The sequence below is a fragment of the Ovis canadensis genome, chromosome 6 (assembly GCF_042477335.2).
Source record: "Ovis canadensis isolate MfBH-ARS-UI-01 breed Bighorn chromosome 6, ARS-UI_OviCan_v2, whole genome shotgun sequence".
Classification (NCBI taxonomy): Eukaryota; Metazoa; Chordata; class Mammalia; order Artiodactyla; family Bovidae; genus Ovis; species Ovis canadensis.
The window spans coordinates 132,467,565-132,494,659 of record NC_091250.1 but is presented as its reverse complement, the minus strand read 5'-3'; the positions used below and the strand labels follow the sequence as shown (position 1 = coordinate 132,494,659).

At 54.5% G+C, this 27,095-nt stretch overlaps 1 protein-coding gene across 1 annotated transcript; it reads right to left on the bottom strand.

Annotated features, from left to right (window-relative positions):
* Positions 1 to 795: 795 nt before the first annotated feature.
* On the bottom strand, positions 796 to 27,095 carry TNIP2 (TNFAIP3 interacting protein 2). Its single transcript, XM_069594899.1, has 6 exons — positions 26,687 to 27,095; positions 4,268 to 4,555; positions 2,748 to 2,837; positions 2,122 to 2,370; positions 1,859 to 1,978; positions 796 to 1,424 (listed from the first exon to the last, which is right to left on the bottom strand). The coding sequence occupies exons 1-6, from the start codon at positions 26,963 to 26,965 to the stop codon at positions 1,161 to 1,163; spliced, it is 1,290 nt and encodes a 429-aa protein (XP_069451000.1). The 5' UTR covers positions 26,966 to 27,095; the 3' UTR covers positions 796 to 1,160.

Genomic DNA, 27,095 nt, shown 5'->3' with positions numbered 1-27,095 from the left:
AGATGTCAACTTTACTCCTAAAATGTGGCCCCTTGAGGGTTTCAAAGGAAAACCGAGGATGCAGCCACCCCCTCGAACCCTGAGGGACAGCCGCCAGGGCCTCTGCTCTGCCCGTCCAGCTGTCCAGCCCCGTTCCTACCGCAGGATTCGTGGAGTCTTACTCTCAGCCTGCCCGGTTCAGGGTCAGCCAAGGATCTGAGGTGTCTCCTCCTGGGGCTCCTCGCTCCAAGAAGCGCTTGGGTGTCTGCCAAGTCCCCAGCTCCTGAGGACAGAGGCTCCCCGTGACACTTGAGACCGACGGCTTCCAGTCAGGCTTGTGGACGCTGGGGGGCGTGAGGGATTGACACCTCAACTCCCCTCGGAGGAAGGCAGAACCGGAGGAGAGAGGCCATGTGCACCCGCATGGCGGCAGCTGCTCCAGGCGGGGGGAGGGGGTGGGGAGCGGAGGGGAGTGCAGGCGGGGGGACCCCCAGGCGGGGCCAGTGGCAGTGGGGTTTATATCGCGGCTGTGTCCCCTCCTGCTGTGACGCCTCCCTGCCCGCACTGAGGGTGAGAGGAACCCCCTAGCCTGGCTCTCCTGACGGCTAGCGGGGTGACGGGCCGTGGCCCTGCGCCACCCTGCAGGGCTCTCCTCTGCACTCAGCCCTGCCTCGACTTCCGTCTGGGCTGGACGACAAGGCTCTGGAGGCCCGAAAGACGACAGTCCGCAGGCGTGTCTCCTCAGCAGCTAACTCAGGCCCAGGTGGAAGTGCGGCCAGGCCCCTGCCCCCCAGTCCCCAACACACACTCGGGGCAGCCACTTAGCAGCTCCCTTTATTACAGAATTGTCGCATGATCACGTGTCCGACTTCTAGGGCTGCGGTGAACACCAGTGCAGCGCAACATGTCTCAATGCAGCTCGGCGCTGGGCTCCACGACTCCCGGGGGGCAAAGCCCCGTGCTGGCCAGCGAGTACGCCCACGGCTGTCCACTCGTGGCCTCGGTCTGGCCGCTTGGGAGACCAGCTCCGCGCTAGAAGCTCCAACCCCTACCCCTGCTGCCAGCCCCACCGAAGTTCCCGCTGACCCAAGAGCGGCTGAGACGGAGGCTCAGAAGCACCCCCAGCCTGTGCTGGGGGCCCCGAGGGTGATGCGGGGCGCGCCCACCACGGGCCACCGGGCTCACTGGCAGCACTCGGCCACATGCCTGAAGAGCTCCTCGCCTTGCTCGTCGCTGAAGCACCGCAGACAGTGGGGGCACTGCAGGTCCCCCTGGCCTCTCTGGGTCACTGCTGAGCACTCGCCCTCCGCGGGGAGGCCCAGCCACTGGGGTCCCGTCCCAGGCCTCCGGCCACCGGCTGCCACAGGCTCCGAAGCATCGGTCTCTAAATACCTGGGAGATCTGCTCCCGGTGTGAATCCGGCAGGAGACTGGCTCACGAGAATCCTAGGAAAAGGCAGGAGTCCGCTCCCAGGGCTGGTCTCGGCCCCAGCGTCTGGAGCCACGTCCGTCGCTGTGCAGGACCCGCACCTTTGCTCTGCCTGGTGTCGAGGCCCGAACGAGGACGTGCCAGGGACAACTGAGGGGTCCGGACCTCCCGCCTATGCCCACAAGGGACGAGGCTCACGTGGGGGCCACCCCACCACGCAGCACGGAAAGGCCGCGTGCAGGAGCTCCCAGTCGGGGCACGAGGACAGGACAGGCCGGTGGATGCCACCCTCCACGCACACACATGTGCCACCCGGAGGTTTCCGGGCACTGGGCACGGCGGCCCTGCCTGGAGTGGAACTGAGGTCTTAGCAGCCTCAGGAGAGCTCGAAAGGCGCGAGAGAGAAATGAAGACGACCCCCACCCCGGGCCCGAGGAGACCCCGGCTGTACCTGTCTCCTGGACACCTGGCGCTGCAGCGAGGCCACCTGCTTCTCCAGCTCGTGGATGCGGCTCTGCGCCCGCTCCCTGTCGGCCCTCTCCGACGTGAAGTCGTCCTTGTAGGCGAGGATCTGCAAGAGACGCCCGCGTCAGGCGGCGGCGGCCCCGCCCCCCGCCGGAGGAGGAAGCCACGCCCCGATCCCATCAGGAGGCCCCGCCCCGCGACAGGAGGAGACGGCGGCCCCGCCCCCTGGCGACCACGGCGCGGCCGCACCTGCTGCTCCAGCATCTGCACGCGCTCCAGCGCCTCGTCCCGCGCGCTCCTCGCCGCAGCCAGCTCCCGCCGCGCCTCCGCGCAGTCATCCATCTTCTCCTCCAACTGCGCGTTGAGCCGGGAAACCTCCTTCCGCATCAGCTCGGGCTCCAGGGGGACTTGCAGGCCCTTCAGCTGCGCGTGGAGCCCCCTCACGTACTCGTCCCTGCTGGCGTCGTAGCGCTGCCACCTAGCGTTGAGGTCCTCCACCTGGGGGCCGGAAAGCACCCTCGAGCCCGCCCGGAATACGAGGCCCGTCCCCACGTGGAGGCCGGCGGCGCCCACTCTGGGCGGGGGCGGGGGGGGGGGGGAGCACCCGGACGCGGTGACGGTGGAGTCGCTGCCTGAACGCTGGATTGACAGTGATCTCTGCACCTCATTTAGCAACACGCGAATTAATTTAGGGGTGGAGGACAACCAGACGTGCTCAACACGTCCTTCTGAGCAAACATGTCGGGCCTTTGGGGACCCTGTGTATCAGCCGAAGCGACCTCAGGGCAGGGGGGACCCCTGGGCACAGCGAGGGGAGGCCCCTCACCCACAGTCCGCGGAGGGCGCTCGGCCCAAGTGCGATCTCAGACACTCACGTGAGTCACTTTCTGCCTCAGCACCCGGTTCTCCTCCCGTAACTTCTCAACCACCTCGTGCACAGAGGCGTCCCCGTCCGCACACTCGGGCTGCACGAGAAAGGGACCAGATCCCGTGTGACCGCACCTTCCGTGCGGGCACCCAGTCGCAGACGGCCCTGCAGCCGCCCTGCGGCAGGTGCAACGGAGACAGGAAAGGACAGGCGCTTCCAGAGGGGATGGTGGTCCTAGCCCTGCCCAAGCCCACCCCACGCGGGGGCCAAGCCTCACACTGTCTCCACGCCCGAGAGGCCCAGCGTCACGGCTGGGGCCAGGGTTGGGGGGGGGGGGGGCCGGAAGCCGAGCTCGCTGTGACCAGAGAACTTCCCGGCCCAGGACCCACGGCCGCCAGGAGCAGGCCCCTCCTTCGGGCCCGCTGTCCCTCCCGTTGGATGTGTCATGTCCGAGATGACCACGGTCAGCTTCAGGGGCTGACTGTCTACAACCTCCCCGGGCATCGCGAGGCTGGTGGGATTCACATCTACAAGCCCACGCGTGCTGACCCAGTCCCAGCAGGGTGGGCGGGGCTGACCGAAAGGCCATCAGAAGTTCAGTCATTTAACAAAGCGGATGGATGGCGGTGACATTATTGTGAGAATTCCCCTCAAATGACAAAGGAGCTGCGTGTGCTAACCCTGCGGGCTCGGGAAACCCCGCTGACTCGGTGAAGACCAGCGCTGAGAAATGACGCCGGCTTAGAGCCTCCGCCCAGGCCAACCACCACCAGCTTTCAGATCCCCAGAGAGAAAGGGCCGTGTGACTCAGAATCATACGAGTCCACGGCCTGCCTGGAGAGCGCTCTGGTTTCTCAAATGTGCCCTGTTCTTTCTGAGGTTCCCTTTCCGTGGGATTCTCAGACCGAGGCCCTCCCCCACGCCTGGCCAAGCTGCTGCAAGAGACTGCAGGGCTCTTCCCAACAGCCCTACATCACAGGGCGCGGTTCTGGACCAAAGTGTCACAGCCCCCTGCCCCGCCACGACCCCGCAGGCCCCGCTCCCGACAGCCCCCAGAGGAGCCCCGATTTCCCAGGTGGGGGCTTCCTGATGCTGAAACCCACCCGCTCCCCTGCACCCACACTGCTGCCCCCACCACGGGCCCCGTCCCGAGTAGTGCCATTCAGGGGGCACTGTGCCAAGCGGGGCCCTGCGTCCTCCCTGCCCAGGCCCAAGGCCCCAGCAGGGCGAGGCTGCACTGGAGCTGACAGCCCCGCCCAACCGGAGGCACCCTGGGCCAGCGCCGCCCACACTGAGGCCCCGGCACTGCACGCGCCAGCCTCGCTCAGGACACCCCTCCTGCCCCGGCTCTGCTGCTTCGTGGAGGCTGGAGAGACCACAGGGCCACCTCCCCACTGGGCCTGGGGGCAGCCGCGGGTCTGCTCTCCTGGACATTCTGCAGGCCCCACCACCCTAGAGGAAATCCCCAGAAGGGCGGGCGGGGCTCTCCCTGAGCCACAAGGCGAGGCCTGCTGCCCCAGGGCCTACCTCAGGGCTCTGCTCCCCCGCAGCCCCCTGTCCCCCCTGGCGTTCATCCAGACACTTGGCCAGATGCTGGCACATGTGGGCTGTGGCAGCCAGGGCCCGCCGCAGCTGGTGGGTCTCGTCGGCCAGGGAGCGACACAGGACGTGGCTGGCGGCCCGGGCCCGCTCCTTCTCCGCCACACTCCTCCGCAGCAGGGCCACCTCCTCCTCCCGCTCGAGCCCAGGCTGGCTCAGAAGCCGCTGCGCCTCCCGCTCCTTCTCCTCCAGCTGCTCCGAGAGCCTCTCGATTTCCTAAGGGGAAGATTTAAAAGCACAACTGATCTGACTGTGGTGCTGGAGAACTCTTGAGAGTCCCTTGGACTGCAAGGAGATCTAACCAGTCCATCCTAAAGGAGATCAGTCCTGAATATTCATCGGAAGGACTGATGCTGAAGCTGAAACTCCAGTACTTTGGCCACCTGACGCGAAGAACTGACTCATTGGAAAAGACCCTGATGCTGGGAAAGATTGGAGGTGGAGGAGAAGGGGACGACAGAGGATGAGATGCTTGGATGGCATCACTGACTTGACGGACATGAGTTTGTGCAAGCTTCAGGACTTGGTGATGGACAGGGAGGCCTGGTGTGCTGCAGTCCATGGGGTCGGGTTGCAAAGAGTCGGAAATGACTGAGCAACTAAACGGAACTGATCTGACTGAAAGAAGCAACATCAGAAATAAACGTTCACAAAGCAGAAGACAGGCACAGACGCCCATCCGTATGTAACAAACACGTTCATTCGGAGGCTGGCTTCTGGATGGATGATTAACTCAGGAGTTGTCAGCCCCAAAAGTTCTATCTGAAACGTCATCTAAAATTCTGTTTTCAAGAGAAAACTCATAATGTTAGATTTTACATCATCAAATTAGTAAGTGTGGCAATCCCAAACCTCTTGAAAGAAAGGGCAGAAACTCCCCCGAGGTGGGCAGCCCCCAAAGCCATGCCCACGTTCTCACCCGACACCTGGGAACGTGACTTCATTTAGCTGTTTCCAGACAGCTGTTCAGTCCGTGAAGATGTAACTAGTTAAGATGAAGGCACGCTGGATCTGATGGACCCAAATCCAACATCCAGTGTCCTCATAAGAGGCAAGTGTGGACACACAGAGGAGGGTGCATGTGGCCAAAGGCAGAGGCCGCCAGGGCGCCAGCAGCCACTGGACGCTGAAGAGAAGGACCCACCCCCACACCCCGACTCGGGGCTTCTGGCCTTCAGAGCAGCGAAGATCAAGTATCTACTGCCTTTGGGCTGTGCGTGCTCGCTCACGCCCAGCTCTGTGGCTGTATGGACGGCAGCCGCCAGGCTCCTCTGTGCATGGGATTCTCCAGGCAAGAGTACTGCAGTGGGTTGCCATGCCCTCCTCCAGGGGTCTTCCTGACCCAGGGATCCAGCCCAAGTCTCTTGCGTCTCTTGCATTGGCAGGTGGGTTCTTTACCACCAGTGCCCCCAGGAAGCCTGTCTATTATTGCCTTAGGCCACCCAGCTGATGTTAGAGCAGCTCTGGGAAGCTAGTATCCCCGACCAACATCCTTCAGATGCCGCGGGCTTTCAGCGCCCCCAGTTGGGTTCTGCCCTCGGTTCTGTGCTGTCCCACTTTCAGAGTAACGTCCGCCGTAACGAGCACGCAGGGGAGGTGCAGCAGGAGGCGCCCATCCATCCTGCATGGGGGAAAACAGCTTCTGGAAAGCCAGGGCGGAGCCTTCGCGCACTGGGGGTGTGGCAGGGTGCTTCGGAGCTCTGCTCACGCTCACACGAGGGACCCAGAACCTCCCCGCCACGGGCACAACCCTCAACGAGCCCTCTCCTAAGTGCTTTAGGACAAAGCAAAAACGTGCATGGTTCTCAAAGCTTCAAACACAGAAGCAAATAAACGAAAACTTCCTTTTCCCCCAGCAGCCTGCCACACTCTTCAGAGGCAACCACTGCTCACAACCTGGCCAGGGGTCTCACCAGGGTGCTGACAAGCGTCTGGCACGTGTATATTACACTCGGGGGTCTGACAGCACTGTCCTGGTGCCCTGCTTTTCTGCTCCCTGGTAAAATGCTGTGTCCCACAGCAGCGCACAACCTGCCTGTTTTTCTCAACTACAGCCTGGAGCTTCACCCAGAGTGCAGGCTGGCTGAGCACACGCCTCCAGCTGTCGCGCCCTCCTGCGAACACAGCCACGGGGTGCATCCCTAGAAGGCTCGCAGCTGGGCCTGCCCAAGCCTGGGGTTAGGAGGTAATTGTGGGCATTTCCCTGCTGGTCCAGTGGCTGGAACTCCAAGCTCCCAATGCTGGGGCCTGGGTTCCATTCCTGTCAGGGAGCTAGACGCCACATGCTACAACTACGACCCGGCACAGCCAAACAAAATATTCAAAGAAGAACTGATGGGATGGACCTAGAGGCTATCATACTGAAGTCAGAAAGAAAAAGACCAATACCATATATCATTATATGTGGAATCTACCCACCACACAGAAACAGAGGACACTCCTGAGGTTGCCAAGGGGTAGGGCGAGCCGGGAGGGCTGGGGTGGGAGTTTGGGATTAGGAGACGCGAACAATTAACAGAGAAGGAACCAACAAGGCCCTACTGTAGAGCAGAGGGCACTGTATTCAGCATCCTGTGATATAGCATACGGGAAAGAGCACGAAAAGAGTCCACACTCGACACATACAGATACACGCGCGGGCTGCCCGGTGGCTCAGACGGTAAGGGACCCGCGCGCGACGCAGGAGGCCTGGGCTCGGTCCCTGGGCCAGGAAGAGCCCCTGGAGGAGGGCACGGCAACCCACTCCGGTACTGTCGCCCGGGAAGTCCCATGGACAGAGGGGCCTGTCCACAGTTTACGGGGTCGCAAAGAGCTGGACACAGCTGAGCGACTGACTCACACACGCGTGTAGACATACACAGTCTTATGTGCACAGAACTGCCTCACTTTGCTGTATAGTAGAATTAACGAAATACTGTAAATCAGCTGTACCTCAACAAAATTAAACAACTGGGGGACTCAGGGGCACGGCCAGGCTCTGGGTCCCTCCCTGGGCCCAGACCCACATCCATGAGGCGAGAGCTGCTCCCTGAGCATCGGTCACGCCCCATCCACAGATAAGCCCAGTCCGTGACGGCAGCGCGCTAACCAGGTGACCAGAAATACTCTGAAAGCCTCGTCCTCTTTCTCTCGGGGAAGTTTTCTCACGCAGCTCACAGGATCTGTTTCCCGACGAGGGGTCGAGCCCAGGCCCCGGCAGCGGAAGCGAGGCGCGAGGCACTGGACCACCAGAGCTCCCTCGGGGAACTGTAAGGGCGCTCTTCTCCCCGCTTTCCTCAGACTTTGCTCCAGAAGTGACCAGAAAGACAGCAAGGAAGGGAAACCCCATTAGAACAATCAGTCGGCCTGGCTCCCTTGGGAAAGGCCTCGGGGAAGACGCTTCCCTGGGCCCTGCTTCCAAGACAGGGACTCACTCGTGAGGGCAGCGGGCGAGGAAGCGAGGTCAGGCCCTGGCACGCGGGCCGCAGCCAGCACCAGGTGGACAGGAAATCAGGGCTGGCGACAATGGGTGTGACGAGCACCAGCGGATCAACCTCATCAGCGGGGATCTCGCCCAAAGCTGTCCAGCGCTGGCGCGCCATCAGCCCATCGCACCTCACTGCCCTCTGACCTCACGGGCATCACAGCCAAGCCGGGCAAGGCCCGTTCTTGGAAGGCCACTACTTCATCCTTCCTTTGGGCCCTGATGACCTCACCGCTGGGCTGAAGGAGGAAAAGAGGCCTCTCTCTGGACCTGGCCAGCGGGCATCAGAACCTCCTCCCGGCACACAGCCCTCCAGCACCAGGCCGGCCCTGCAGGCCCTGTCCAAGGCCTTCCGAGCCCGTCCACACAGCTGAGGCTGCCAAGGGACTTGGTCTGAGTGAGCCCCATCCAGATAGGGCAACGAGAGCCAACTACAGCCTTCTTAGCCGGAAGTGAAAGTGAAGTCGCTCAGTTGTGTCCAACTCTTTGCAACCCTGTGGACTGCAGCCCACCAGGCTCCTCCGTCCATGGGATTCTCCAGGCAAGAATACCGGAGAGGGTGCCATTTCCTTCTCCTGGGGATCTTCCTGATCCAGGGATCGAACCCAGGTCTCCCGCACTACAGGCAGACGCTTTAACTCTGAGCCACCAGGGAAGCCCCGCCCTCAATGGGAGGGCAGGCTGCCTCTGCAGACTGTTCCAGGGGCACGGAACCTCAAGGCACAAACCCAGACCTGGCGCTGGGCCTCGCACTTACTTGTGTTCCTTAAACACTGGCCACTTCTGAAGGCCCACAGCCTGCAAGGCCCTGTCCTGTGCCTTCCTGTGGGAAATACGGCAGGAGGCCTCCCTCCAGGGGACACAGACCCGGGCCAGCACAGCCCAGCCTCCCCGGGCGCAGCTTCCCGTCCAGCAGCACAGCCCTGTGGGGACCCTGTCACTGCCACGGGGACGGATGTGCCCGAGAACACGGACACACGCACCTAAGCTGCACCAAGTCCCCCTCCCAGTGGCTCAAAACCGAATCTGGAGGAATCACTGAGCACAGAGCCCTGTCCCGCGGGGACGGTCACCTCCCTGAAAAGCCACTCAGGTCAGAGGCTGTGGCTTCAGCAGCAGCGCCTCTGTCCTCGTCTCTATCTGATACGGAAGAGTACTCAGGGTAAACACGTGCTGTGTGTGTGAAAGGTATCAATGTACATATGAAAATACGCAGGGTCTGCACGCACCACCAGTGCAGGCCAGGCCCTGTGGGGCCGGCTTCTAAGGCTCACGGGGGTGAGTGACCGGGAAGGCAGCGAACCTAAGGAGGCAGCGACCGGCCGCCCCAGCCTCTGCCTCCACCTCCCGCGGCCCCCTCACATCCTCTGTGAGGCCGGAGGACTTCGGGCAGCACCTCACCTGCAAGCATCCTGAGCTGCTCAGATGGAGACAGGCCGAGCAACAGCGCGGCAGGAGGTCCCCGGCTTCAGGGGCTCGTGGGGCTTCCTGAAGACGCTCCTCGCCGCACCCGCCCCAGGAGGCCAGGAGTGTCTGCGAAGAAGGCGGGGGGTGCCGCCACCAGGACCAGGGCCCCTTCTCCACCTGTTGGCAACACAGACCCAGAACGACCGCACCTGGTCGACTGGGGGAGGACTGTGCATCTGAAGGGTGCACTGGCTGTTTTGTCTTAAAACTCTTCTTTCAAACAGCAGTTTAGAAACGACCTGGCTCTGGCGTCCCTGGTGGCCCACGGGTTAAGAATCTGTCAGTGCAGGGGACACGGGCCTGAGCCGTGGAAAAGACCCCCACGTGCCTGCACCACCGGCCGAGCCCACGGGCTGCAACACCTGAAGCCCACTCGCTCTGAACCTGAGCTCCAGGCCAGAGGAGCCACCGAGCGAGAGGCCCCTACCCCGCGCCGGAGATAGGCCGGAGCGCCGAAGAGCCGGCACAGCCGTGAGCAGAGGCCAGAAGGACCCACCTGGCTCGCGCGCAGACTTGCCGCACTGAGAGCCTCACCGCCAGGGGCCAGCCGGCGCCGGAGGAACGAGGCAGGCCACTGCAGGCTGCTCCCGCCCGCCAAGGGCCGCCTGACCTACCGCCCCACAGCTGCGTGCAGACCCCGGGCCCCTGCAGCCCCCAGGTTTCAGCACTTGTTGCTCTGAAGTGGGAGACACACTGGCCCATCTGGCTACGTGTCCTAGTCCGGTTCGTAACCACCTTTAGAAACTGCACGCGTCACCCCGTCTCCGCCTCCATCTTCACGGGCTGTCTTATAAGGATACCAGGCACCGGATTAGGGCCAACCCTAGTCCAGGAGGACCTCACTTTATCACACCTGCAAAAGCTGTACTTCCAAGTAAGGTCTCAGTCGCTCAGGCGTCTCCGACTCTGCAACCCCATGGACAGCAGCACTCCAGGCCTCCCTGTCCCTCACCATCTCCCGGAGCTTGCTCAACGCACGTCCACCGAGTCGAAGATGCCATCCACCCATCTCATCCTCTGCCACCCTCTTCTCCTCCTGCCTTCAATCTTTCCCAGCGTCAGGGTCTGAAAACACTGGAAACAGTGAGTCAGTTCTTCACATGAGATGGCCAAAGTATTGGAGCTTCGGCTTCAGGATCAGTCCTTCCAATGAATATTCAGGACTGATTTCCTTCAGGATGGACTGGTTGGATTTTCCTGCAGTCCAAGGGAGTCGAGAGTCTTCTCCAACAGCACAGTTCAAAAGCATCAATGCTTCAGCACTCAAGCCTTCTTTATGGTCCAACTCTCACATCCATACATGACCACTGGAACAACCAGAGCTTTGACTACAGGAACCTTTGTCAGCAAAGTAATGTCTCTGCTTTTTAATATGCTGTCTAGGTTGGTCATAGCTTTTCTTCCAAGGAGCAACTGTCTTTTAATTTCATGGCTGCAATCACCATCTGCAGTGATTTTGGAGCTCAAAAAAATAAAGTCTCTCATTGTTTCCATTGTTTCCCCATCTGTTTGCCATGTAGCGATGGGACCGAATGCCATGATCTTCGTTTTTTGAATGTTGAGTTTTAAGCCAGCTTTTTCACTCTCCTCTTTCACTTTCATCAAGAGGCTCTTTAGTTCCTCTTTGCTTTCTCCCATAAGGGTGGTATCATCTGCATATCTGAGGTTGTTTCTATTTCTCCCAGCAATCTTGATTCCAGCTTGTGCTTCATCCAGCCCAGCATTTCACATGATGTACTCTGCATCTAACTTAAATTAGCAGGGTGACAATATACAGCCTTGACGTACTCTTTTCCCAATTTGGAACCAGTCCGTGGTTCTATATCCAGTTCTAACTGTTGCTTCTTGACCTGCATACAGCTTTCTCAGGAAGAAGGTAAGATGGTCTGGTATTCCCATCTCTTGAAGAATGATCCACAGTCAAAGGCTTTTGCATAGTCAATGAAGCAGATGTTTTTCTGGAATTGCTTTGCTTTTTTCTGTGATCCAATTGATGCTGGCAATTTGATTTCTGGTTCCTCTGCCTTTCCTAAGTCCATCTTCTACACCGGGAAGTTCTTGGTTCACGTACTGTTGAAGACTGGCTTGAAGGATTTTGAGCATTATCTTGCTCAGTGTGAGATGAGTGCAACTGTGTGGTAGTTTGAATATTCTTTGGCATTGCCCTTCTTTGGGACTGGAATGAAAACTGACCTTTTCCAGTCCTGCGGCCACTGCTGAGTCTTCCAGATTCAGACATATTGAGTGCAGCACTGTAACATCACCTCTTAGAATTTGAAACAGCTCAGCAGAAATCGATCCCCTCTACCTACTAGCCTTGTTCGCAGCGCTGCTTCCCAAGGCCCACCCAACTTCGCGTTCCAGAGCGTCTGGCTCTAGGTGGGTGGTCACACTGCCGTGGTCCCCTGGGTCGGGAAGACCTCTCTTGTGTAGCCCTTCTGAGCGCGCTTGCCACCTCTTCTGCTTCCGTCAAGTCCACACTGTTTCTGCCCTTCATTGTGCCCATCTCTGCGTGAAATGTTCCCTTGCTATCTCTACTTTTCTTGGAGAAATCTCTAGTCTTTCCCATTCTCTCGCTTTCCTCTATTTCTTTGCATTGTTCATTTAAGGCTGTCTTATCTCTCCTTGCTAGTCTTAGAACTGAGCATTCAGATGGCTTTCCTTTTCTCCTTGGCCTTTTATTTCTCTTCTCTTCTCAGCTATTTGTAAGGGCTTTTGACAACCATTTTGCCTTGTAGAATTCCTTCTTCTTGGGGATGGTTTTGATCCCTGCCTCCTACACAATGTCACAAACCTCCATCCACAGTTCTTCAGGCACTCTGTCTATCAGATCCAATCTCTTGAATCTATCTGTCAAATTTCCATTGTATAATCATAAGAAATTTGATTTAAGTCATACCTGAATGGGCTGGTGGTTTTCCCTACTTTCTTCAATTTAAGTCTGAATTTTACAATAAGAAACTCGTTATGTGAGCCACAGTCAGCTCCTGGTCTTATTTTTCCTGACTGTGTGGAGCTTCTTCATCTTCGACTGCAAAGAATATAATCATTCTGATTTCAGTACTGACCATCTGGTGATGTCCACGTGTAGAGTCTTCTCTTGCGTTGTTGGAAGAGGGTGTTTGCTATGACCAGTCTGTTCTCTGTTAGCCTTTGCCCTGCTTCATTTTGTACTCCAAGGCCAAACTTGCCTGTTACTCCAGGTATCTCTTGACTTCCTACTTTTGTATTCCAGTCCCCTATGATAAAAAGGACATCTTTTTTTGGTGTTAGTTCTGGAAGGTCTTGTAGGTCTTCATAGAACCGTTCAACTTCAGCTTCTTCAGCATTAGTGGCTGGGGCATAGACCTGGATTACTGTGATATTGAATGGTTTGCCTTGGAAACAAACCAAGATCATTCTGTTGTTTTTGAGAGTGCACCCTAGTACTGCATTCGGACTCTCTTGTTGACTGTGAGGGCTACTCCGTTTCTTCTATGGGATTCTCGCCCGCGGTAGTAGAGGTAATGCTCACCTGAGTTAAGCTCACCCGCTGTCATCCATTTTAGTGTACTAATTCTTAAAATGTCGATTTCACTCTTGCCAACTCTTGTTCGACCAAGGTAAATCGATGCCCCTTGATTCATGGGCTAATATCCCTGGCTCCTCGGCAATCCTTTTCTTCATAGCACTGGACTTTAGCTTCAGCACCAGACACATCCGCAACTGGGCGTCTGCACTTCGGCTCAGCCTTTTCCTTCCTCTGGAGCTACTTCTCTGCTCTCCTCCAGTGACACACCAGGCGCCGACCAGCCTGCGGAGCTCATCTTGCAGTGTCGTATCTTTTCGCCTCTTCACACTGCTCGTGGGGTTTCCCAGGCAAGAACGCTGAAGTGGTTTGCCATTCCCTTCTCCAATGGACCGCATTTTGTCAAGACTCCCTACCAGGACCCGTCCATCTCGCATGGCTCTACACAGCACGGCTCACAGTCTCACTGAGTTAGACAAAGCTGTGGTCCGTGTGATCAGTTTGGTTAGTTTTCTGTGACTGTGGTTTTCATTCTGTCTGCCCGCTGATGGAGAAGGGTAAGAGGCTTGTGCAAGCTTCCTGATGGGAGGGACTGGCTACAGGGAAAACTGGGTCCTGCTCTGGTGGGCAGGGCCATGCTCAGCTTTAATCCAATCTTCTGCCGATGGGCAGGGCTGCGCTTCTTCCCTGTAGTTTGGCCTGAGGTGGTCCAATGCTAGAGTTGCCATCTCTATGGCAGGCTACAGGCTCTCTGGCATGGGTAATGGTGACCTCCGCCAAGAGGACTGAGGCCAGCAGGCCGCACCCCCAGGACCGCCGCTGCCAGTGCCCCTGAGCACACAGCTGGCCACTGCCGACGCACACCTCTGCCCGACTCTCACACACTCCCAGGCAAGTCTGGCTCAGGCTCCTGTGGGATCACGGCCCCTTTCTCCTGGGTCCTGGTGCACACAAGGTTCTGTCTGCTTCCCCAGTCCTTTGGAAGTTCTTGTAATCACGTCCCGCTGACTTCAAGATCGGACTCCCTGGGATGCCAGTCCCTTTGCCAGGTAGCCAGGTGGGGAAGTCTGTTGCGGCCCCCTAGAACTTCTGCAACAGTGTGAGAATGAGAACCTCTTTGGTATAACTGTTCTCCAGCTTGTGGGTCACCCAGCAGGCAGCTCTACGGTGGGTGTATAGTCAAAGCTACGGTTTCTCCAGTAGTTGTGTACAAATGTGAGAGCCGGACCATAAGGAAGGCTGAGAGCCGAAGAATTGATGTTTTTGAACTGTGCTGCTGGAGAAGGCTCTTAAGAGTCCTTTGGACAGCAAACAGATCAAACCAGTCAATCCTAAAGGAAATCAACCCTGAATGTTCATTGGAAGGACTGATGCTGAAGCTCCAATACTTTGGCCACCTGATGCAAAGAGCCAACTCACTGGGAAAAAACCCTAATGCTGGGAAAGGTTGAGGGCAGGAGGAGAAAGGGACAACAGAGGATGAGATGATTGGATGGCATCATCAAATCAATGGACATGAGTTTGAGCAAACTCCAGGAGATGGTAAAGGACAGGGAAGCTTGGTGTGCTACAGTCGATGGGGTCGCAAAGAGCTGGACACGACCTAGTGGGTGAGCAACGACAATAAACTTAGAAAGATCTCCAATCAGCAATATAACTTTCCACGTTAAGGAACTAGAAAAGGAAGAACAAACTAAGTCCAAAGCTAGCCAAAGGAAGGGGAAATGAACAGTAGGGCAGAGATAAATGAAACAGAGAACAGAAAAACTATGAGAGAAATCAATGAAACCAAAAGTTAGCTCTTCAGAAAGATCAGCAAAATGGATAAACTTTAGCTAGACAGATTATAAAAAGAAAGAAAACACCAATTACTAAAATCAGCCATGTAAGTAGAGATATTACCAATTCTGTGAAAATAAAAATGATTACAAATGAGTACTATGAACAACCATAAACCAGCAAATTAGATAAGCTAGATGAGACAAATTCTTAAAAACACAATTTCTACCAAGACCAAATTACAGAGAAACAAAAACTCAACAGATATCTAACTATCAATAGTAAGGAGTCAGTTCAGTTCAGTCGCTTAGTCGTGCCCGACTCTTTGCGACCCCATGAATCGCAGCACGCCAGGCCTCCCTGTCCATCACCATCTCCCGGAGTTCACTCAGACTCACGTCCATCGAGTCCGTGATGCCATCCAGCCATCTCATCCTCTGTCGTCCCCTTCTCCTCCTGCCCCCAATCCCTCCCAGCATCAGAGTCTTTTCCAATGAGTCAACTCTTCGCATGAGGTGGCCAAAGTACTGGAGCTTCAGCTTTAGCATCATTCCCTCCAAAGAAATCCCAGGGCTGATCTCCTTCAGAATGGACTGGTTGGATCTCCTTGCAGTCCAAGGGACTCTCAAGAGTCTTCTCCAACACCACAGTGCAAACGCATCCATTCTCCGGCGCTCAGCCTTCTTCACAGTCCAGCTCTCACATCCACAGTAAGGAGAGTGAATCAGTAATCAAAGATCTGCCCACAGGGCCTCCCCGGTGGCTCAGTGGTCAGTCCACGTGTCAGCGCAGGAGACACGGGCTCGATCCCTGATCAGGGAGGATCCCAGACGCTGCAGGGCAACCTAGCCTGTGCGCCTCAGCCATGAGCCCACGCCCCAGAGCCCAGGGATGCCAACCCCTACTGCCCACGTGCCTAACGTCCGTGCTCCTCAAGAGAGGCCCGTGCCCCGCGGGAGAGCAGCCCCTGCCCCCCCGCCAGAGAAAGGCCCACACAGCAACCAAGACCCAGCCAGCCAGAAACACATCACTTAAAAATATCTCCCTACAAGAAAAGAAAAGAGGCTTGACAGTGAAGATTTTATCAGTGAATTCTATCCAGTATTTAAACAAGAAATATTAGTAATACCAACTCCTCCCAAACTCTTCCAAAAAACTGAAGAGGAGGGAACATTTCCTAACTTATCCTGTGAGTTCAGCAGCCAGACAGACACAAGAAAGCAACAACCTAATATCCCTTATGAACACAGATGAAAAATTCTCAATAAAGTCCGTGCACGCACGCTCTCTCAGCCTGTCTCATTCTTTGTGACCCCATGGACTGCGGCCCACCAGGCTCTTCTGTCCACGGGCTTCTCCAGGCACGAACACTGGAGTGGGCTGCCATGCCCTCCTCCAGGCCCACACACTCTGTCTGAAGACAATTAGATAACTGTTGCTCAGTATCTAATAAACAATAACAACAGGAGAATGAGGTCTTCCGAGGAGCATGAAACACAACTGTGTGCTCATGTTCGCTTTCTGTCTATGACACCATCAACCGCGTGCAATGAAATAAAAGTGCTGTTATTCATCTTTTCTAATCACAACTTTTTCCACCACATTTGTTACATGTAGATTTGGGTAATAACACTACCCTGCTGTGGTTACATTCACAATCATATTTCATCAAAAAACAGGAAGGGGAGGAGGAAGGAACTGATCAATGTAACATACTACATTACCAGAAGGAGGGGAAGAAAACACGATCCTATCAAGTGATGCAAAAGAGCTCTGGACAGAATTCAACACTTTCATAATAAAAACACGCAACAAATAGAACAAAAGGAAACTACCTCCACCTAACAAAGACCATAGAAAAACCCACAGCGAACACCACGTTGCTGTTGTTCAGTGGCCATGGTATGTCCACCTCTTTGCCACCATCTCCCAGAGTTTGCTCAACGGATGTCTGTTGAGTCCATGAGGCCATCCAACCGTCTTATCCTCTGTCACTCCCTTCTCCTCTTGCCCTCAATCTTTCCCAGCATCAGGGTCTTTGAGTTGGCTCTTCGCATCAGGTGGCCAAAGTACTGGAGCTTCAACTTCAGTATCTGTCCTTCCAATGAATATTCAGGGTTGATTTCCTTTAGGATGGACTGGTTGGATCTCCTTGCAGTCCAAAGGACTTTCAAGAGTCTTCTCCAACACCACAGTTCAAAAGCATCAATTCTTCAGCGCTCAGCCTTCGGGGGGGACAGGGGGAATTACAAAGCCAATTCCATTTAAATCAGCATCAAAAAGAATACAATACTTAAGAATCAATTCAATCAAAGAGGTGAAAAACTTGTACGATGAAAACTATAAAATATTTACTGAAAGAAATTAAAGGAGAGCTTCCAGGGTGGCCCAGCGGTTAAGACTCCCTCTCCCTCTGCAGGGGGTATAGGTTTGATCGGAAACTGAGACCCCACATGGCACACAGCACGTCCCCCCAAAAATTAAAGAAGACATAAATAAATGGAAATATATCCAATGTTCAAAGATAATAAAATTTAATCTTGTTAAGATGTCAAGATTATTCAACGTGATCTACAAAGTCAATGTGACCTCTATCAAAATGCCAGGGAATCCCCTGAAAATCCAGTGGTTAGGACGCAAGTGTTCTCACTGCTGCGGACAGGGTTCAATTCCTGGCCAGGGAACTAAGATCCCACGAGCTATGCAGTTCAGCTCAGTCATGCAGTCGTGTTGGACTCTTTGCGACCCCATGGACTGCAGCACGCCAGGCTTCCCTGTCCATCACCAACACTTGGAGCTTTTCAAACTCATGTCCATCGAGTCGGTGATGCCATCCGGCCATCTCATCCTCTGTTGTCCCCTTCTCCTCCTGCCTTCAATCTTTCTCAGCATCAGGGTCTTTTCAAATGAGTCAGTCCTTTGCATCAGGTGGCCAAAGTGTTGGAGCTTCAGCTTCAGCATCAGTCCTTCCAGTGAATATTCAGGACTGATCTCCTTTAGGATGGACTGGTTGGATCTCCTTGCTGTCCAAGGGGCTCTGAAGGGTTTTCTCAAGCATCACAGTTCAAAAGCATCAATTGTTTGGCATTCAGCCTTCTTCATGGTGCAACTCTCACATCCATACATGACTACTGGAAAAATCATAGCTGTGACTATCCAGACCTTTGTTGGCAAAGTGATGTCTCTGCTTTTTAATAAGCCGTCTAGGTTTGTCATAGCTTTCCTTCCAAGGAGCAGGTGTCTTAATTTCATGGCTGCAGTCACCATCTGCAGTGATTTGGGAGCCCAAAAAAGTAAACTCTGTCACTGTTTCCATTGTTTCCCCATTTGTTTGCCATGAAGTGATGGGACCAGATGCCATAATCTTTGCTTTTTGAATGTTGAGTTTTAAGACAGCTTTTACACTCCCTTCTTTCACTTTCATCAAGACTCTTTAGTTCCTCTTTGCTTTCTGCCATAAGGGTGGTATGATCTGCATATCTGAGGTTATTGATATTTCTCCCGGAAATCCTAATTCCAGTTTGTGCTTCATCCAGCCCAGCATTTCACATGATTTCTCAGATTTCTCAGGAGGCAGGGAAGGTGGTCTGGTATTCCCATCTCTTTAAGAATCTTCCAGTTTGTTGTGATTCACACAGTCAAAGCCTTTGGCATAGTCAATAAAGCAGATATTTTTCTGGAACTCTCTTGCTTCTATGATCTGAAGGATGTTGGCAATTTGATCTCTGGCTCCTCTGCCTTTTCTGGCTTCCCTGATAGCTCGGTTGATAAAGAATCTGCCTGCAGTGCAGGAGACCCCAGTTCAATTCCTGGGTCGGGAGGAGCCACTGGAGAAGGATAGGCTACCCACTCCAGTATTCTTGGGCTTCCCTGTGGCTCAGCTGGCAAAGAATCCAGCAGCAATGTGGGAGACCGGGGTTCGATCCCTGGGTTGGGAAGATCCCCTGGACAAGGGAAAGGCTGCCCACTCCAGTATTCTGGCCTGGAGAATTCCGTGGACTCTATAGTCCATGGGGTTGCAAAGAGTTGGACACAACTGAGTGACTTTCACTTTCACTGTCTTTTCTAAATCCAGCTTGAACATCTAGAAATTCATGGTTCATGTGCTGTTGAAGCCTGGCGTGGAGAATTTTGAGCGTTACTTTGCTAGCGTGTGAGATGAGTGCAATTGTGCGGTAGTTTGAGCGTTCTTTGGCATTGCCTTTCTTTGGGATTGGAATGAAAACAGACCTTTTCCAGTCCTGTGGCCACTGCTGAGTCTTCCAAATTTGCTGGCATATGGAGTGCAACACTTTCACAGCATCAACATCTAGGATTTGAAACAGCTCAACTGGAATTCCATCACCTCCACTAGCTTTGTTCGTAGTGATGCTTCCTAAGGCCCACTTGATTCCGCACTCCAGAATGTCTGGCTCTAGGTGAGTGATCACACCATCGTGGTTATCTGGGTCATGAAGATCTTTTTTGTATAGTTCTTCTGTGTATTCTTGCCACCTCTTCTTAATATCTTTTGCTTCTGTTAGGTCCATACCGTTTCTGTCCTTCATTGTGCCCATCTTTGCACGAAATGTTCCCTTGGTATCTCTAACTTTCTTGAAGAGATCTCTAGTCTTTCCCATTCTATTGTTTTCCTCTATTTCCTTGCACTGATCACTGAGGAAGGCTTTCTTATCTCTCCCTGCTATTCTTTGGAGCTTTGGAACCCGCGAGCTGTGCAGCCCAGACAAAAACTGAAAAATCTCAATGATTTTTTTTTTGCAGAAAAAGAAAAACTGATCCTAAAATTCATATGCAATTTGAAAGGACCCCAAATAGCCAAAACAATATTAAAAAAGAAAAAGAAGAACACGTCCTGATTTCAGAACTTATTAAAAGCTACAGTAATGAAAACAGTGAGTGCTGACATAAAGACAAACGTATAGACCAAAGAAAGCAACGCAGAGCCCAGAAATCGACCCCTGCCTGTCAGACGGGTTGAGAAGGGCGCTAGGACCTTTCAATGGGAAGGACAGGCTTTTCAAAAAATGGTGCTAGGAAAACCGGATATCCGCTTGCCAAAGAATGAAGCTGGACCTTTATCTAAAACCATACACAAGGACTTCCGTAGTGGGCCAGTAGTTAAGAATCCACGTGCTGTAGAGGTCACAGGTTCGATCCCTGGTCTGGGAAGAACTCACAAAATGCAGAGCAACTACGCCCGCGAGCCACAGCTGCTGAAGCCTGTGTGCCCCGGAGCCCTCGCTCCACAGGAGAAGCCGCCGTGACAGGGGGCCCACTCACCACAGCCAGAGCAGCGCAGCGACAGGGACCTGCTGCGGCCGAAGACAGACAGCGCTTAGATACAGGAAAACTGGCTCAGATGGACCAAAGACTGAAATCTGACACCTTACACTATAAAACTCTTAGAAGAAACACAGGGCGAAAACTTCATAACACTGCATTTGACAATGATTTCTTGGTTATGGCATCCAAGGCACAGGTAGCAAAAGAAAACCCAGACAAACTGGCAATTTTTAAAATGAGAGTTTAAAAATTTTGCACACGAAAAGACAATATCTGTGGAGCAAAAAGACAATCTACAGAATGAGATGTTCAGTTCAGTTCAGTTGCTCAGTCGTGTCCGACTCTTTGCGACCCCATGAACTGCAGCACGCAGGCCTCCCTGTCCATCACCAACTCCGGGAGTCCACCCAAACCCACGTCCATCGAGTCGGTGATGCCATCCAACCATCTCATCCTCTGCCGTCCCCTTCTCCTCCTGCCCTCAATCTTTCCCAGTATTGGGGTCTTTTCCAATGAGTCAACGCTTCGCATCAGGTGGCCAAAGTACTGGAGTTTCAGCTTCAGGATCAGTCCTTCCAATGAACACCCAGGACTGATCTCCTTTAGGATGGACTGGTTGGATCTCCTTGCAGTCCAAGGGACTCTCAAGAGTCTTCTCCAACACCACCATCAATTCTTTGGCACTCAGCTTTCTTCACAGTCCAACTCTCACATCCATACATGACCACTGGAAAAACCACAGCCTTGACTAGGCGGACCTTAGTTGGCAAAGTAACGTCTCTGCTTTTGAATATCCTATCTAGGTTGCTCATAACTTTTCTTCCAAGGAGTAAGCGTCTTTTAATTTCATGGCTGCAATCACCATCTGCAGTGATTGTGGAGCCCAGAAAAATAAAGTCAGCCAGTTTCAACTGTTTCCCCACAGAATGAGATGAAATATTTGCAAATTATATATCTGTTAAGGGATTAGTATCTAGCATATATAGAGTACTCCTGAAATTCAACAAAATAACCCAGTTCAAAAACAGGCAAGGACCTCCCTGGTGGCCCAGTGGTTAAGAATCCACCTTGCAATGCAGGGGATGCAGGTACAATCCCTGGTTGGGGAACTGAGACCCCACCGCAGAGCAACTAAGCCTACGAGCCACACCCAGAGAGCCTGGGTGCACAGCTGCTGAGCCTGCACGCGCCGCAGCCTGAGCGCTGCCATGAGGGCCCACGCGTCACGAGCAGAGCCCGCATGCCGCAACCGAGACCTGACGCGACCACGTAAGCAAGAACCTTTAAGACTGGGCAGAAGGCTCGGCGCTCCCTCAGAGGAAGCAGAAAAACGGCCAATAAGCACACGAAACGATGCTCAACATCACTTATCATTAAAAGGAACTGCAAACCAAAACTACAATAATTTTGTACTAAACTGTTCTTGTTGTTCAGTTGCTAAGTCATGTCCAACTCTTTGTGAACCCATAGACCACAGCCCGCCAGGCTCCTCTGGGATGTCCCAGGCAAGAGTACTGGAGCGGGTTGCCATTTCCTTCTCCAGGGGATCTGCCCTACCCAGGGATCGAACCCACAACTAATGCACTGGGAGGTGGATTCTCTACCACTGAGCCCCCAGCAAGGCTCTTGTACTAAATTACCACACACCTATTAGGCTGCCTACTAACAAAAACACAGCGAATAGCAATGCCGGTTAGGATGTGGAGAAACTGGAACCCTTCTGCCCTGTTTACGGGAATGTAAAATGGTACAGCCGCTGCGGAAAAACAGTATGGAAGTCCCGCAAGAAATTAAAAAAAGAAATATCGCACAATCCAGCAATTTAGCAATTCCACTTCTGGATAAAGATCCAAAAGAACTGAAAGAGGGATCTCAAAGAGATATTTACACACTTAAGTTCATAACAGCAGTGATATTTGTAAGAGCTAAAACATGGTAGAGACTCACATGCCCACAAGAGAGGAACAGACAGAAGCAAAATGTGGAGTACTATTCAGCCTTAAAAAGGAAGGACATTCCTACAGATGTTACAACACGCATGAACCTCGAGGACACCGTGCTGAGTGAAATAAACCAGTCACAGAAAGATAAACAGTGTGCTATTCCATTTATACGAGGCATCCAGAGAAGTCAAAATCACAAAGTAAAGTGGTGCTTGCCAGCGGCGGGGGGACAAAACAGGGAGGTGGGAATTACTGTCTGACGGGCACAGAGTTTGCTGCACGAGCTTAAAAGAGGTATGGAAACAGATGGTAAAAAAAAAAGAAAGAAAGAAACACACACACCCAGTACATACACAAAACCTAATACGGCCTATGTTAAAGAGCACATGCTCTCCCACTCATAACAGCACAGCGGAAGGCAAGGCGCAACGTGACCCATCAGGAGCAGGCAGGGCCCGCGAGGCTAGCACCCAGGGCAGCGACGAGACGGGGCTGAGGAACTACAGGCCGCCGTTATTCCGGAAGGCCTTCACTGCAAGAGCTATGCACAGCCGTCCATCCAGAGGGCGTGTGACAAATAAGGTATGGTCTGAGCCCCACCGTGGCGGCAAAACAGATCAGAACTCTCAAGACTGATTTGGCCCCACGAGAACTGCCGCCTGCCCACAGGCGCTCTGATCAGCTGGCCGTCCTTCCGCACCTGTGAGCCTCCGGGTCGTCCCCGAGCAAGTTAGCCCACTCCTTTCGTTGGTTTCACTCTGCACAGTCACTTCAGTGACCCCAGGGCCTCTGCGAGGTGTAAACCTCTCCATTCTTCCACAGGCTCTGTGACCAACCCCAGAGACATGCAGGGGTAAGCACCAAACGTATAACTCCGTAAGACGCCAGATCATTTAACTGCTCCTTAACTTAAAATCCTAAAACGAAACGCACATGTCAGAGGTAAAAGGGCCAGCAGTGCTAGAACTGCAGACCTAACTCTGCCTGAGCTTTGCTTGGAGGCTGGGGCCACGGGACGCTGGGAAGCCCCGGCAGCTGAGCACCAGCGGGCACCGCACCCCGCTCAGGAGGGATGCGCTCGGTGCCCTCTACACCCAGCTATGACTCCTGGTGTCCACAACGTAAGGTCAGTGGTGCAGACCACGAACCTTCCTGCTGCCCCGGTGAGTTACAACCCACCTTCCCCAGGAAGAGGGAGAGAGCTGGACTGAGGAAGACACCTATCTCCCAAAGGCATTTAAAACGGCGCAGACAAGAAACTATCGACATCATGATGTTAGGGAGCTGAAATGGAAGTAGGCTTGTCCAGGCTTCAGATGCAGGACAGCAAGCCCCGGACCTGCTTCTGACCCGCCTGGCCACTGCCTGGGTTACGTGCCTGCCCACCAGCACACCAGCTGTTACCAGCAAGTCAAGCGGCACTTCAGATAAGCCAGGGAGAGGGTCCTGGAATTTCCTGAGACCCTGGAGGTCTGGCTAGGCCCCGGGATTCAAGAAGTCTTGTGATTCACAAAGTGAAACGAACAGTGTCTGAAGCCACCGAGCGGGCACGGTGTGTGTGGCAATTGGTTTCTTTTGTTAACGAATCCTGAAAACCTGAAACAAAAGTACAACTTTCAGTAAAACACATGATATTAAGTAAAACTGTAGAAGACAGCATGAATTTAACCGTGCCAAATGTATACAAACCCTATAGCTAAGGGAAAAACAGGGAAGAGGCATGCCAAGAGATTAACACTGGTTATCTCCCTGCAGCTCCATTACGGCGGCTGTCTTCTTCTTTATTCTTTCCTCAACTGCTCAGATATTCAAAATTACTGTTATAAAAAAAAAAAAAAACAAACACGTCTGTCTTTCACTCTTGGCTGCAGGGCCAAGCCTGGCAGTAAAAATTCTCTTCTGCAGGCCTCGATTCTTTACTGGGAAAGCCTGGATAACAGAGATGCACCAAATGGGATAACAGATCAGCGCTCACCAAAAGGTCTGGGGCAGTTCCAAACAGCTGTTGTGGGAAATACTATTGCTCTTGCTCCTGATTTGAGTATTTAATGATATTTCATGCAGACAGACATAATATCAATGGCAAGGATAAGAAAGCAGGAAAGTAAGGATTTAAGTCGGCTTTTAGACACTCCGGCGGCTTCCCACTCTGTCATCACTCCCTGCAGAGCAGAGGTGTTACTACTGAAAGATACATTCACAACTAGGGCTAAAAGAGACCCAGGACATTAGGGTCCACATGGCCCTGAACCCAACACAACCCCCACACACGAGGAGCCTACAGCCACACGCTACACACACACCCAGCCCGGTGCCTGCACACACAGCGCAGGACTCCACATGAACACACACACACACACAGAGCCTCTCATGCGCACACACAATCCAGATACAAACAACACCCACACTCATCCCTCAGACCCAACACAGGCACGCACCCCTCAGACCCAACATGGGAGCAGGTCCCTCTGAATTCAGCTGGTACACAACCATCAGAATCAATACCGGCACACGCACAAGCCTCAGAACCATCACAGACAAGACAACCTACAGAATCCAACACACACACACACCTCCCAGAGCCCAAACGAGTGCCCACGCCCCTCAGAACCCAAAACACACACACAGACACACATACCACACAGGACATACACGCTTCAGAAACCAGCAGAGACAAGCACACTCCTCAGACGCGTATGGGAATACTCCACCCAGAACCCAGCAAACGCAGACGCCCTTCAGAGCCAGCACGCACAGCCCTCACCCCCAACACAGACAGGCAGACTCCCGAGACAGACACAACACGGACACACAACCCTCAGACCCACCATGAGCACACACCCATCAGACACAACACGGACACACACAACCATCAAAACCCAACATAGGAACAAACCCTTCATGACAGACTCACAGGCCGCAGACCCTAGGCACACCGCTCAGACACCAGCAAGTCCCTGAGAACCAACGAGGACTCCACTCCCCAGAACCAGAACGGCACACTTTCCTCAACTGAACATGGAAGCAAACACTTGAGATCCAACATGTGCCACACACCCTCAGACACGACACACACACACACTCATCAACCCAACACAGAAACACACTCCTCAGATCCAACATGGGACCCACACATGCTGCAGAACCAACACGGACAAGTACTCTTTACGCCAAAAATGGGTGCACACTGCTTAGAACACAGCTAGGAAACACAGCCCTCAAGGCCAACACGGACACACACAACCATCAAAACCCAACATAGGAACAAACCCTTCAGGACAGACTCACAAGCCGCAGACTCCAGGCACACCGCTCAGACACCAGCATGTACAAATACACCTCACAACCAACACAAAGGGGGAAGGAGAGCGGGATGGATTCAGAGCAGCACAGACATCACTGTGTGTAAGACAGACAGCCACTGTTTCACAATGGGAAGCTGCTGTATGACACAGCTCCCATTCAACGCTCTGTAACAACCTAGAGAGGGGGATGGGGTGGGGCAAGAGGCAAGGGACGTAAGTGTCCCCACGGCTGACTCGCGTGACCTATGGCAGAAGCAATTATCCTCCGATTAAAAATAAACTGTAAACAAGCTAATTAAAAACAATGCAACCACACACTCCTTAGAATTAATATGGGCGCACGTAACCCTCAGACACAACCCAGGCACACAGCCCTCAACACAGTCAGGGACCATCACCCTTCAGAACCCACCACGGGCACAGGCACACCCCCAGACTCTGCACAGGCGCACACACACATCTCAGACCCAGTAGGGGTAAACACACCCAGCACCCCAAACCCACACACACACCACTCAGAGCTGCTACAGACACACAGCCTCTAGAATCGATAGAAGCACCAACACCTCTCAGAACGGAGCCCGGGGAGACAGTCCTCAGCCCCAACATGGGAGCAGATAACGAGCCTGACACACACCCGAGAGCCAGCAGCGACGCAACAACCCTCAGATCTAAGAGGCACACAACCTCTCCGAGCAGAATCCTCCAGAACCCAACACAGAAACACACACTCCTCAAAACCAGCACAGACACACGTACCCTTCAGGACCAAAATGGGCGGATCCCAACAGGGGCAAGCCTCAGAACCACACAGACACACACATCCCTCAGAAGCCAACCAGGGAGCAGACGGCTCAGCACAACCGAACGTACAAACCCTCAGAACCACACAACCCTTAAGAGGAGCGCAGATCCCTTAGAGCCCACGGGCCGCGCAAGCACACCACAACATGGGCACACACACTCCTCAGAACCTTCGGGACACACAACCGCCAGACTCAGCAAAGCCACACACACCCCCCAGAAGCCAACGCACACTCACCTGAGAAATCACACACACACACACACACACACAGCACTAAGCACCCAACATGGTCGCAACCACCCCTCAGACCCGACGCTGGAACAGACACGCCCCTCATAACCCACAGGGACACACACCCCTCAGGCCCCACATGGTAACGCCGCACACACACCAACACGCACACAGCCCTCAGAACCACCTCGACATCCATCCCATACCGTCAGAGAGGACAAACCCCTCCCAACCGACAGGGTCACACGGCCCCCAGACTAACTGGCACACACACCTCTCAGAACCTGAGGGAGCGAGACACACACCTTCAGACGCAGCAAGGCTCAGACGCCTCAAAAGCCAGCACACGCACGCACATCCCCTGAGCCAAGGCGCACACGCACGGCAGAGCCCGGCTCGACGCTCAGCCCTTACACCCCTCGCGGCGCGCACCGCCCAGAACCCCACACGCAGCGGCTCCGCCGCGGCAGACCACGCACGCCTCACGCCCGACGGGCACACGCGCCCTCCGGGGACACGCGCCCCCGGGAGCCCCCGGGAAGCCTGGCCCCGCCGCCCCGCACCTGGCGCAGCGCGGCCTCCGCGGCGCCGCCGTCCCGCTGCCGCAGCTGCTCCCGGAAGCGCGCCACCTGCTCCAGCAGCGCGTCCACGAGCGACGGCGCCGCGTCCCCCTCGAGCGCGGCGAGCCGGGCGCGGAGGCGCGCGATGAGGGCGTCCCGGGCCGCCAGCTGGTCTTGCAGGCGCTTCAGCCGCTGCCCCGCCTCGTGGTACAGGCCGCAAAGCGCGGCAGCCGCGCTTGGGGCGCCCTCCCGCCCCCCGGACTCCGCATCCCCGGACGACATGGCTGCGGACCCGTCCCGGAGGCGCGGACCGCCGGCAACTTCCGTGCCGGGTCTGGGCCGGGGGAGCAGTGGGGCGGCCCACCTTCCCGGAACTTTTCCCGGCGCGCCCCGCCCTCCGCGGAGATCCCGG

What these genes read in the sequence shown, in the direction of transcription:
- TNIP2 (XM_069594899.1), bottom strand. Translation starts at nt 26,965, where the DNA reads ATGTCGTCCGGGGATGCGGAGTCCGGGGGGCGGGAGGGCGCCCCAAGC. An exon ending in CGGAGGCCGCGCTGCGCCAG is followed by an intron (nt 4,556 to 26,686) that starts GTGCGGGGCGGC and finishes TCTTCCCCTTAG; the next exon opens with GAAATCGAGAGGCTCTCGGA. An exon ending in TGCAGATGCTGGAGCAGCAG is followed by an intron (nt 1,979 to 2,121) that starts GTGCGGCCGCGC and finishes CGTCTCTTGCAG; the next exon opens with ATCCTCGCCTACAAGGACGA.